General features: G+C 40.6%; 1 protein-coding gene across 4 annotated transcripts in view; it reads right to left on the bottom strand.

Moving 5' to 3' along the window:
- Nucleotides 1-13,733, bottom strand: part of csk (C-terminal Src kinase) — a 100,437-nt gene that overhangs the window by 13,461 nt on the left and 73,243 nt on the right. For all 4 annotated transcript variants that reach the window (XM_033015055.1, XM_033015056.1, XM_033015057.1 and 1 more), the window contains 4 exons: nucleotides 13,320-13,407; nucleotides 9,427-9,540; nucleotides 8,009-8,121; nucleotides 3,010-3,229 (listed from right to left, as the gene is read on the bottom strand). In XM_033015055.1, the coding sequence (XP_032870946.1) occupies nucleotides 3,010-3,229; nucleotides 8,009-8,121; nucleotides 9,427-9,540; nucleotides 13,320-13,334 (462 nt within the window). In that variant the 5' untranslated portion in view covers nucleotides 13,335-13,407. The remainder of the gene's footprint in view (nucleotides 1-3,009; nucleotides 3,230-8,008; nucleotides 8,122-9,426; nucleotides 9,541-13,319; nucleotides 13,408-13,733) is intronic.

The following is a 13,733-nucleotide window of genomic DNA, read 5'->3' as shown; positions in this document are numbered from 1 at the left end:
TGTTTAAAAGTGTAACTTAAACAAGGATTCTTAAGACGCAAAAATCTTTCTGCGTCGACAAAAGAGGTCTTAGAAAATATAAGCAGTTCAGGCAGCACCTGCAGATTAGGCATTTTGTGCATCATTTCAGGTTTCCAGTTGAGGAAGATGCAGAACTGGCAACACACGTCCAAGTCAGAATCTTGTAGAATGGAGAGTCACTAGTCGAATATTTCTCTCACATATCTGCAGCCCTCATTCACCCAGAGTTGTTTTTACTCATTTACAAGGTGAGCACTTTATTGGCAAGGTCAGCATTTTCAACCTACCCCAAAATGCCCTCAACCTACCTCAAAATAGTTAAGTTATGTCTCAATTATTATAGACTTTAGGGGCAGCACAGTGGCGTAGCCAGTAGAGCTGCTGCCATACAGCGCCAGAGACCCGGGTTTGATCCTGACTACAGGTGCTTGTCTGTATGGAGTTCTCCCCGTTCTCCACTGCATGTGGTTGCTCTGAGATCTTCGGTTTCCTCCCGAGATCTTCGGTCTCCTCCAGAGACGTACAGGTTTGTAGGTTAATTGGCTTGGTATGATTGTAAAATAATTCCTAGTCTGTGTTGGGTCCTGTTAATGTGTGGGGGATTGCTGGTCAGTGCGGACTCAGTGGGCTGAAGGGTCTATTTCAGCACTGTATCGCTAAACTACACTTTGCAGTGATATTCCCTCATAGGGATATGGTGTTTCAGGAATTTGATCTTAATAACAAAAAAAGGATTAGTAATACCATTTCCATGTGCATAGTGTACAGGGGGATTACAGGCAGCATGGTTCCATCGACTGCTCATCTTCTCCAAATTGTTGTGGCAGGTAGGGGAAGAGCTACATTACCTTTGGGTTGTGAATACAGTGCATGTTGTTGTTGTTTTGCACCCTAGAAAGGTTGTGCACACCCAGCAATGGAAAGCTGGAGCTCCACTTGCACAGGAAAGGACAACACAACCCATTCAAGATGCTTTCAAGAGCGAGCTAGATAGGGCTCTTAAAGATAGCGGAGTCAGGGGATATGGGGAGAAGGCAGGAACGAGGTTCTGATGGCGGTGCTGACTCGAAGGGCCGATTGGCCTCCTCCTGCACCTATTGTCTATAATCTATTGTCTATTCCATTGCTCAACTGACATTCGAGGGAACACTGTGAAAGTCCTTGGTGAAGCCAGGTGGTGAGTCACCTGCCATTAATACCCACCTACAACCACTCAGGTAGTCAGTTGCTAGACGTGTCAAGTTTCTTGTCAAAGATAACCCCAAGATGTTAGTAGTGCTAGGCTCATTGTCATAGACAATTGGATTCTCTCATGTGGCACAAATGTTACTTGCCATTCATCAGCCTCTATCTGAATGGCACCAAGATCTTGCAAGATGCAAGTATGGATTGCGTTGTTGCGGATACAATTGAATACTGTAGTGACCAAAACACTAACCTTACAGCTGATGTGCGTCGGGGATGAATGAATACCCCACCTCCAAACACAGGCTGTGTTTGACTGATTCATCTCATGTCATTGAATCTACAGCCAGTGGAGACTTTTACTAAAGCTTCTCATCTCTACATTCAGTCAAACATTGCCTTGATATTTTGGTTTTGCACTATCATAGTCTGGTTACCTAGTATTATACATTTATTTATTGTATGGTTGAGTACTGTATGTTTATTTGTATATTTTTGGGTTAATCGGCTCGGAAGCTGTCAGGATACAACAACAGACAGCTTAGCTTGAGAAGCCTTCAGTTGGGTTCAGGCTTCACAAACTCCATACAGTGTCTCTTGGAACAAAAGTCTTATCAAAACCAATTCAGAGTACGTGACCAATGTCAACTTTCTATCAATTTTTATGTGCTAGAGGAAGATAACTTTGAGGGTTAGTCCACTGACCTTGAAAATGATTCTATGTATGACAAAGCATACACCCACAAGAGGTGAAGCTCAGGTAAATGTGTCTCCTGTGGCAAACAAAATCTTAAGAGCCTTTCAATCAGCATATAATTGAGCATTCGGCCCACTCGTTTAATTCGAAGACTCAGAACAAGATTTTATACACAGGGTTCGTATCCAAGCATTTTGGCTGAAGCCTCTGAGGAACTATTACAGTTTCAGATGAACGGCAATCCGTTTCTAGTTGAAAGCTGAATACAGGAAAGGGACTTGGCATCAAATTTGAGATTCAAATCAGCTGCTGTGGAACAAATCCAGAAATGGCCCACAGATGCCAACCACAAAACCCCATTTGGGAAATTATGATTAGCTCCTTTTCATTCATTAATAATCATACAGCATTGGAGCTCATTAATAGAGTAGACAGTTGTAGACTTAAGTACCAAACTTATTTGATGCCAACTTTAAAGATATGTTTGCTAATTATTTCTGAACCTTATATCTGACCATAATAAGGTTGTAAGTGATAGGAGCCGAATCAGGCCATTAGGTCCATTAAGTCTACTCTGCCATTCAATAATTGCTGATCTATCTCTTCCTCCTAACCATAATGGGAACATTACAAAATAAACTGGTTTTAGCTGCATATGAAAATCTGCACAGTTCCCATGATCAATGCCAGACAATTTGGTAAAGAATTGGTTTTGCGAAAATAGTTTGAAAACAAAAGTTGATCTCTGGATCAGAAATTTCCAAATCCAATTGTAGTACAAACTAGTTGGGAAACCACTAATAGCAAACCAGGAAATGTCTTTGCAATTCTGTTAATATAAGCTCATGTGACGGGCAGAATTAGGCCATTCAGCCCATCAGGTCTACTCTGCCATTTAATCATGGCTGATCTATCTCTCCCTCTTAGCCCCATTATAGTTCAACTCATCCTTACATTTGATTAGCAAATTCTGAAAAATTACATAATTAGCAGCCACACAGGAAAATCAGAGGTTTAAAACATTTCGTCATTTGAAATAGCATATTAGGCTCTCAAATTGTCTTACAATAATTCAACGATTAAAAAGTTATTAAAATCTTGCTAACCTCTACCAACTGCATCAAGTTATCAAAGTAGGCTTCTTCGTCGATGCTGAGTTTGCTTGAGGAGTAAATGATTCGGTAATGTTCCACCTTCCCGCTACAGCTCACACACAGTGTGTAGTCTCCAGGATAGTTGGTACTTTCCCGTACTAAATATAACCCGTCTACAGGAGGACAGAGTAGCCGCTCAGCTTGCTCACGCGTAATTTTTCCATGAAACCAACTGCAATGTACAGAAAGGCAATGTTACGATGGATGAAGCAGGCCAACGAAAAAACACAACCATCAAAATTGGCCACGGTCTTGGAGGGAACACTGTGTAGATTTAGCAACATGTTATTCTAGGAGGAACTTCCATTTATGAGGACAGACTAGATCTTGCCTCATCACCATCTATTCAGATTCTTCAACTGTTTTTTTGTCAGACTTTTTCCCGAACATAACCTAATTCTTAGACACAGACCCATCTGAGACACATCCACCGTTAAATCCCTCCTTTCTTCTTCCCGCCCCCCCCCCCCCCACCCTGAAGAAGGGCCTCGACCCAAAACGTTGCCCATTTCCTTCGCTCCATAGATGCTGCCTCATCCGCTGAGTTTCTCCAGCATTTTTGTCTATCTTAGACACAGAAAGCTGGAGTAACTCAGCAGGTTAGACAGCATCTCTGGAGAAAAGGAATAGGTGACGTTACGGGTTGAGGCCCTTCTGCAGACCAGACTCGACCCAAAGTGGCCGCGGGACAATTCGCCATCGCCCGCCGGGGGCTTTGACTTTGACTCTGACATCGGGGGGGAGAGTGCAGTGGAGAGATAAGTTTTTTTGGCCTTCCATCACAGCAATGTGATGGATGTTTATGTAAAGTATGTTGTGTCTCGGGTCTATTTGTTTGTAATGTATGGCTGCAGAAACGTCATTTTGTTTGGACCTCAAGGGGTCCAAATGACAAATAAATTGTATCGTATCGTATCGTATCGTATCGTCAATCTCCCCGGGTCATCTATTCCCACTCCTAATTATCAGGTACTTCCACCCAAGACCTAAGATAGCAGAAATCGTCACCTGCAAGTTTCAACAACTGCTGTAATGTTTTCCTGGCATGTGCAGACACACAAATTAAACACCTACAGCATCTATTAACACCAACATTAGTAGATCAGCACACACATTGCAATCGAGAACAAATGAATATTTAAAAAAAAGGTTATTTGGCCACTAAGTTCCTGGGACCATAAAAGTCATGATATGATGTATAACAATGGCATCACATAATATAATAAGTAATTGTCAGATAAGAGTTGCACTATGATACCATATTTCTCATCTATTTGATGAATTCAATATTTTAGTACCCTGTCAAATGGGAGGGGGAAATAACGTATGTAATGATAGTATCAATTACTGTTCGCTGCAGAAGATTCCAAACTGCAGGAGAATCAATTACTTAGTTCAGCAAACGGCACACATCAAATACAAATCTTTAGTCTGCTCTCAGTGTCAGAGGGAAATTTACATTAAGCCCAATTTTTCTTCACTGAGACATCCATTAAGGTGTTCCTTTCAATGAAGGTCACCGCACCTTACACAATGTATCTCAAATTGTAACCAACTTGCTTGTGCATATTTGAATCTGATTGACAATTCAGAATTTAGCCAACCGACTACACCTCTCCCAAATGACTATCCTTGCTCAAAAATCGCTGATGGGTCTTTTGGAGCCAGTATCAATTTTGAATTAAAGCACAGTAGCGCAGTGGTAGAGTTACTGCCTTGCAGTGCCAGAGAATCAGGTTCAATCCCGATTATGAGTGCTGTCTGTACGGAGTTTGGACGTTCTCTGTGTGTGACAACATGGGTTTTGTCTGGGTGCTCCGGTGTGCTCCTACACTCCAAAGACCTACAGGTTACTTGGCTTCTGTAAATTGTCCCTAGTGTGTAAGATAGAACTAGGCATGGTCAACATGGACTTGTTAGCAGAAGGGCCTGTTTCCATCCTGTATCTCCAAACTAACTTAAATAAATTAAATACATTAATGTTGGATAAACACAAAATGCTGGAGTAACTCAACGGGACAGGCTCTGGATGGAAGGAATGGGTGACTTTTCGGGTCGAGACCCTTCTGCAGACTGAGAATCTTGGATTTGATCCATTAAATCTTGCAAACAAGGCTGGAAAACATTTTTTTCCCCTCCCAAGGTCTATATTGTAAAATTCCAGGATAAAATAATCAATTGAAACATCTCAAGAGCAGCCATTACGACATTTATCTGGCCCTGCAGCCTAGTAATTAACTTTCACGGTTTATTTTTCAGCTGAATGGTAAAATTGTGTTACTTAAAAGCCGGCTGACTGAAAATGATAGCAACCCATTCCCCAGAAATCAATTCCAGCTGCCCTTTTGACAAGGATGGATCATATAATGTCTGAAAAACAGTATCAGTACATGTCAGAACTAGTCATTTTGAACATTTTCTGTGATGGGTCTCAATTTACCTTTCCTTCTCAAGATTTCCTTTCCTGGTTTGGATACGAGAAGCCCATATCACTAAAGCTCTTGCGTTCCCAAGGGTTTACAGATACTGTACAGCCTGTGGATTCTAAACCTTTGTCCATTATCTAGACTCAACTGGGAATCCATTTTGATGAGTTATTGCTTAATCATGAAGGAAGTTAGTATTGTGCTCAAAGCAACAAGCATTGCTCATTCGTGCAACATAGAAATTGAACATAGAACACAGAACAGTCCATCACATTAACAGGCCCTTCAGCCCACATTGTCAGCACCAACATGATGCCAAGTTAAACCAATCTCCTTTGCTTGTAACGGATCCATATCCCCCCCCCATTCATTCATTCAATGTTTATCTAAAAGCTTCTTTAATGCTACTATATTATCTGCCTCCACTACTACCCCTGGCACCACCAGACACCCACTGTAAGAAAATATGCCCCACTCATCTCCTCTAAACTTTGCCCCTCTCACCTTAAAGCTATGCCGTCATCTTTGAAATATGAGGAATAAGGTTCTGTCTGTCATAAGGTCATGTGACAGGAGCAGAATTAGCACATTCGGCCCATTAAGTCTACTCCGCCATTCAATCATGGCTGATCTATCTCTCCCTCCTACCCCCATTCTCCTGCATTCTCCCCATAACCCCTGACACCCGTACTAATCAAGAATCTGTCTATCTCTGCTTCAAAAATATCAATTGCCTTGGCCTCTACAGCCTTCTGTGGCAAAGAATTCCACAGATTCGCCACCCCTCTGACTAAAGAAATTCTTCCTCATCTCCTTCCTATAGGACGTCTTGTCAATGGTTACCCTACTTCTATACACTTCTATCAGTTCCCCCGTCAATCTCTGCCATTCCAGAGAAAACAATCCAGCCTCTCCTTATAGCTAATTCTCTTGAATCGAGGCAGCATTCTGGTAAACCAGTGTTAATACATCCATAATTATTGTGGCCTTGTCAAACATAAGGGTTAGCACTACATGCTACAAATCCCAGTTGTGGAGACACTGGTATCGTTGTCTCGTTGTAGAACATTGATCATTCTTTTAATCTGGATTTTTAACTTATGTATTGTGTTTTTATTTATTTTTTTTTTTTTTTTTTATTTTTTTAAAGATATAATTTATGATGCTTTTATAAGTGATATACTAAGATTTTATATGTACTTTATAATATTTTTTTAATATGCAATGCATTTTTTAATGTAATGTTGCCCCTTGTCTGGACCTCGAGTCCGTAATAAAGTTTAATATTATTATTATTATTATTATTATTATAATTATTATTATTATTATTATTCATGACAATGTAACTTAAGAATTATGGCAGCAGTAGTTGGTTAAATATTGATGAAAAATGTAAAGGTCTCTCAGCAAACAAATCTGAAGGCAGATGAGATCAGCCTAGGAGAAATTGTTTCCTCCCTAAAAATGTTACCTCACCTCTGGCAAAATTAAACAATGCCTTCCGCACTTATGCCACTCAAAGCACTGGCAACACCAAGTGGAAGGCAGCATAGCAAACAAATCTAACCTAACCTCCTCTGATGTACAACAGCTAGCTTCAGGAGATTCAATTGAAGAGCAGAGTGTAGATTAAGTTATTCCAACAGCAGAAGCTCACCAAAGAGCAACTTGTAGCCATAAAAACAATTTTGGAAAAAATATTTCCTTCCAGTGCATTTATTACGCCCCATGTCAGTATGTAATGGGACTTTTATTTTGCTTACATCAATTGACTGAACAGCGATTCCAGCCAGTAAGCATGCCAGAAAGCAAAGGCAGCCAAGATTAGATAATAGTCTTTAAGAAGGAACTGCAGATGCTGGAAAATCGAAGGTACACAAAAATGCTGGAGAAACTCAGCGGGTGCAGCAGCATCTATGGAGTGAAGGAAATAGGCAACGTTTCGGGACGAAACGTTGCCTATTTCCTTCGCTCCATAGATGCTGCTGCACCCGCTTAGTTTCTCCAGCATTTTTGTGTACCTTAGATAATAGTCACTGCATTAAATCAAAAAGGGCAAAGTCCAAACAAAGAAATAGACACAAAATGCTGGAAAAACTCAGCAGCATCTCTGGATAGAAGGAACGGGTGACGTTTCGGGTCAAAACCCTTCTTCAGACGTCAGAGTCAAGGGAGAGAGGGAGACACAGAGATAAGGAAGGGGAAGGTGTGAAAACGAGACATCAAAGGAAATGTAGAATACATCATTGTTAGCTAGGAGAAGGTGACAACAAATGTGGAGTATCAACGTTCACCTTGTTGAACGTGAACATTCTAGGGATGATGCCGCTGGCTTTCCTCGTAAGAGCACCATCCATCGAAATTAACACCATCGATTTAAATACTTAGAACAGTGACAATTCCCCATTTGCTTCTTTTCAATTTTGAAGCAATAAAACATTATATTGCGATTACAAGTGTCCATTTCATTAATCTCTGTATTCTATAGTCTATGGTTACAATGCTAAACCAAATCATCTACTTACGGCATAAGGCTAAGCTTGGCACCAGACTTGACTCCCTCTCTCTTCTGGACATAATTTGCAGGGATAATTCCTTCTTTACCAATTTTGCTTTTTGCTTTGTACCAGTTTGGATCCTAGAAGAATTGAGAAAGATTTTTGAGCCTAGGTCGTTATAGCGTGGATAGACAAGTTATTCAGAATGCTGGGATGAAGGAATGAATTGAGCTCTTCACATATGCAGAATACACAAATAACTGGGAATACAACCACACGGATATTAGCGATACAAATATTTGATCTTGATGAATTATTTGTACTTTGGAATATACTCCACCAATTACATATCAGAAATCAGTAATGGTTGTAGAGATATCAATTCTTTTTTCAATGTGGACCTTTTTGCATTAAGATTTTCATTTCTATTTCCTCCAATAGAGTTATTCAGTCTATGAAAGTAAGCATGCAGGTACAGCAGGCAGTGAAGAAAGCAAATGGCATGTTGGCCTTTATAACAGGAGTCGTCGAGTATAGGAGCAAAGAGGTCCTTCTGTAGTTGTACAGAGCCCTAGTGAGACCACACCTATAGTATTGTGTGCAGTTTTGGTCCCCTAATTTGAGGAAGGACATTCTTGCTACTGATGGAGTGCAGCATTCTCCCGGTCCGATGTCGGAGTTCCATCGTCCCGGCGAGCTGGCCTGAACATTGGGGCCCCCCCGTAGCGGCGACTGCGGAGGGCTCGGGAAGCCCCGACCACGGGTGAACATCAAAGATCATCAGAGGAAGATGACTGAACTTTTTGTGCCTTCCCTCACAGTGGGAAACTTTGATTCTGCTGTGTGGGGATGTTTTGTTGGAGTCTATCATGTGTTGCTGTTTTTTTTAAATTCCAATGGCTACATGGTGACCACACATTTCACTGTATCAATTGGTACATGTGACAAATAAATGTATCTTGTATCTTGAAATAGCCTAATTAACAAATATCAGATTTGCACAATTAAATTGGAATATACTGACATCATTCTACTCATTGTGAATTTTCAATTTCATCCACAATACAGTTTGTTGAAGAGGTAATAATATATTCGTTATTACAGTGGTTATAGAAGTTGGGGAGCAATCACAAAGCTGACCGTGAAATGGTATTTGTTTTAAAAGTACACCATTTGAATTAATACACAAAGTCAACCATGAGCACAATTTGGAATAATAAATCCTGCTAACAACTAATCTGTTTTCTTTACAGCTCATCTCTTCAAGGAGATGGCCTGAAAGACAACACTGGTACAACAATGGCAAATAGCACGTTTCACAATATCAATCATACATTAAAAAAAATTGCATCAACTTTGCAGGTACGCATTTCAGGATAATCACTCAAGATTACTACTATAATGAGATGTTATATTTCCATGGAAACAATAATGAATGCTATTACCTTGGTAACTGATACAATGGTGAGAACATCACCCTTGTTAAAAGGAAGATCTTGTTCTGCACTGCCACTGAAATTGTACTTGGCTATACACTCTGTGCCTGATGCCCATATTGCCTGCAAGAGAAAAAGGACACCAGTTAACAAGAAGATTAGATTTTAGCACCTTAAATTTTTCTTTGCAAGTTGCCTTTAGATCTACTCCAGCAGCAGCATTTTAAGAAGGTCATATGGATTATCAATTAACAAGTAAACTTTACCAAGTGTAGCATGTCCATAATAACACAATGGCCACTGTGACCATACCATGGCTATTTTACTTCTCCGTGGATTGGCACATTGTCGTGGTGGAGAAGCTTATGTGGACCTGAGATCCTGAGAGCCATGCCGTCTGGAGCTATGCTCCTGGTAGGGCCACCCATGGCGGTACGGTCGATGGGGAGGTCCATGGCAAAAAGAAATCCAACCAAGAACTCAATGGTGGAACAGGCAGAGGATGATGGCTGACTTTGTTTAGTTGTCGAGGTAGCATCAGGGTTGTGCAGTTTGGGTGAAGAAACTGGAGGTTGTAGGGAAGTAGCTATTCCTGAACCTGGTGGTGTGGGGCTATAGGCTTTGAACCACCAGCCCAACAGTAGCAGAGAGAAGAGGGCAAGGGCCAGATGGTGGAAGCTATGGTAAGCTGCAAGCTGGCCCGACCCCTGGCCATGTTTTGGGCCTGGCCTCTTTCCACTGTCTGCACAGTTAAAACCTCCATCATGCTCCTCTGCACACCTGGCCTTCATCCCAGTTACGAGTATCTGTGCACATGCCCAACTACTAGTTCCTGCTGCAGGCACACCCAGAGTCCAACAGCCTTCAGGCTTTGCAACAAAAACACCCCCCCTGGCCATTATCTCAACAATTCACTAAAAGTACATGAGAATCACATCCACTTTAATTTAACTGACCATACTCAAAACAACTGAATATTGCTTTAGAAAAAAAAACGCAAGCAGGCTACACATTTACACTTCCTGAACAATCTCATTTGAAATGGTAACGGTATATCTTTCTGATCAAGTTGTGCAGCCAGAATAGTTGATAAATGTGAAAGGTAAAACTAGGACAAGACAGCTAATATAATCTTTCGTAGTCATAAATCAGAATATTTAAGATGCAAAAACATTTCATAGGCTTTATGCTTTTAGTAGTACTGAATTATGCATACTTCAAAATTCTCATGCTCACATGGCTTTGTAAGAGGGAGGTGTAGCCCCACAGCAAATTGCTAATTAAGCCTTCTTAGTATTGATATGTACACTTCAAACAATTTTTCCCGTCAGCATTTAAAAGCGATTTAAGGCGGTGCACCAGCCTATTATCGTCGGTTATATGTAACACATTCTTCTACCAGTTTAAATTTCATTTCACAATTTGTTCAAAGCAAATTTCCAGTGTTTCTCCCAAACATTTGCCCTATAGAGCCTTATGTTTGGTTAAGATAGGAGATAAACAGGACACAAACAGCTGAAATGTATGAAGTGAGAGGCTCTTGATATTTTATCATTGTCTGAGCAATTACACAAATTAACTTAATTCTCTTAGGATTAATAAATCTAAAAGTGAAGATCTTCCCATGTTAGTTGGCTCTGTAAACGTTCAGTACCTTTGAGAGCTTGTAACTCAGACGTTGAGATATCATGGACTGGTACAGAAAATACAGGACCATTAACGTTGGACTTCTAAATATAAAATTATGGCCAGAATTAAGTTCAGTCCAGATTGATCAAACTAAACATGGCCAAGGTATAAACGGCAGGAAATTATATAAATTAGGATTTTACTGTTAATGGGTCAATTTTGATTTTTCAATATCAAAAGGTAAACAATCAGATAGACAATGAACTGTCTACTAATTGTTGGTTAGGGTGGAGTGGGGGACATTTAAAAAAAAAAAAGATTTGCATTAAAAGAAAAAGCTTGTACGAAGGTGAAAGTTTAAAGTCTTCCACAGATGGTCATTCCTGCCAGATGAGTTGATCAATTTACATCCAATATTAATGGATTTCTTAAAAGATATATGATGCTTTCTGATATTAAGAGTGATATGTAGCAAAAGGAAGATTGATGGCCTCAAGTCATGCGATGTCAATTAGCTAAATGTCCTTCACCTGTTCCAGTGCTGAACCAATGACTCGACTTTAAAACAAGTTTACTTTTTGCCCTATATTTAATGTACCCTTCCTCTAAAATATTTTCCAAAACTTTTCTCAGCTTCCATTGTACAACAGAAAGTGCAGCATTCAATATGCAAGAGAAATGAAGATGTAACCGTTTCCAAATCACATCAGTGAATAATCATTGGAAATTAACTAATGTCAAACATATGGACATGGGCACAATATTAAAAGATACTACTGGCTATTGTACCCAAATGTATATACCTGTTTCTAAAAGCCCTGTCCCACTGTACGAGTTCATTCAAGAGTTCTCCCCGAGTTTGCCCTGATTTGAACTCGGAGATTTACGGTAATGGCCACTCATCGGTACTCGGGGCTCTCGTGGACATTTTTGAACATGTTGAAAAATCTTCACAAGTCTTCCCGTGCTTACCTGCCATTAGTGAGTCTTCCCGAGTACCTGCTGTTAGCGTTATGAGCCTCTAAGAGACGTCCCCGAGCTCCGACGTACCCGATACGTTCATTCTAGGTGCTTACCACGAGTTTGATTATTTTTTAAACTCGGGAGAGCACTTGAATGAACTCGTACAGTGGGACAGGGCCATAAGAGTGTAGGGAGTGCAGATGCTGGTTTAAATCAAAGATAGACACAAAATGCTGGAGTAACTCAGCGGGACTGGCAGCATCTCTGGAGAGAAGGAATTGGTGACGTTTCGGGTCGATACCTTTCTTCAGACTGAAATGTCACCCATTCCTTCTCTCCATAGATGCTGCCTGTCCCGCTGAGTTACTCCAGTTTTTTTTTGCGTCTACCTGTTGCTAAGAGTGCACTGCAGGGGACCCAACAACAGTTGAGCTATTAGAAAGCAATTGTCTGTAACTTTATACAAAATGGTCCACTTTCATTATTATTTGACAGGAGGGGTTTGGAGGGACACGGGATGATTTGGACTGGCTCAGCTGGGCAGCTTGGTCAAGGTGCCTGTTCCCGTGCTGTATAACTCTATGCCTCCTATTTTATTTTTAGAGATAGGGCATGGAAACAGGCCCTTCATCTCACCAACTGCGCCGACCACCATTCACGCCTGCATTAGTTCTATCCTACACGCGAGGGTAAATTTACAGAAGCCAATTAACCTGCAAAGCAGCACGTCTTTGGAATGTGGGAGGAAACCGAAGCACCCGGAGCTGGAGCTCCTTTCTCCAACATTATGAACACCAGGGTTTATAGATGTTAGTACTGAGCATGTCAGTACCTGGAACAGTGAGCAGCAAAGTACAAATAGATCAAACAAAAATGTACAAGTTGTAACCAGTATCAAACAAAACAATCAGTTAGCAAGTGTCACAGGAAAATGCTGATTTTCTCATGCTATTTTTCCCAGATTAAAAGACATTGGTGAAGGAGTATGATGATTATATAGAGAACTAGAAAACATTATGCATCACTATAGTTTCCCATAAGATTGAACAACTGCATCCCTTGCATTAATTAATGCAGATGAAAGCTTTCAGTGGTAATTAACATACTGCCTGTGCTTCACATGGCCTTTTACCTTCATGCACGGTTGTACTTGGAAAAAAAAGTCACAAGGCAGTTCATACCTCATTAACCAAAGACCAGACTTGTATCCTTGTCCTGTCTTACATTTGCACCCACAAAAATCCTTCTATGCCAATTTTTAACTGCAGAATAAAACTAGAAGAGCACTGGACCAGGAGAAATCATTTTACCTGTGGTTGTGACATGTTGCAGTTCGACAACGGTTGCTGTGGGTGGAAAGTCTCACAACGGTTCAACGCTTGCCAGGTACCATCAGACCTGCATCACAGAAACAAAATAAGACGGTGGTTATGAGCAATTATATTTAAAGTTTCATGTACATTTTTCAACAATCTGTAGAAATTGTGCAAACCAAAGTTCAAGTGCAGTGGTAGGAAATATTTTTTCCAAAGTTGTTTTATGGTTACAAGTTGTTCTTCTCTTCAATTGTATCACCTGAAGCTAGCGTTTGTGCATCAGGGGAGTTTGGGTTAGATTTGTTAGCTATACCTGTTTGGAAAATGGAAGCAGTATAGCTCAGCGATAAGCAACACCGTCCTTGCATCGGCTCCAGATGCCTACACCATTCAGAGAAATCACCAGGG

Source organism: Amblyraja radiata, chromosome X (genome assembly GCF_010909765.2).
Source record: "Amblyraja radiata isolate CabotCenter1 chromosome X, sAmbRad1.1.pri, whole genome shotgun sequence".
NCBI lineage: Eukaryota > Metazoa > Chordata > Chondrichthyes > Rajiformes > Rajidae > Amblyraja > Amblyraja radiata.
This window is presented reverse-complemented; position numbering and strand designations above follow the sequence as displayed.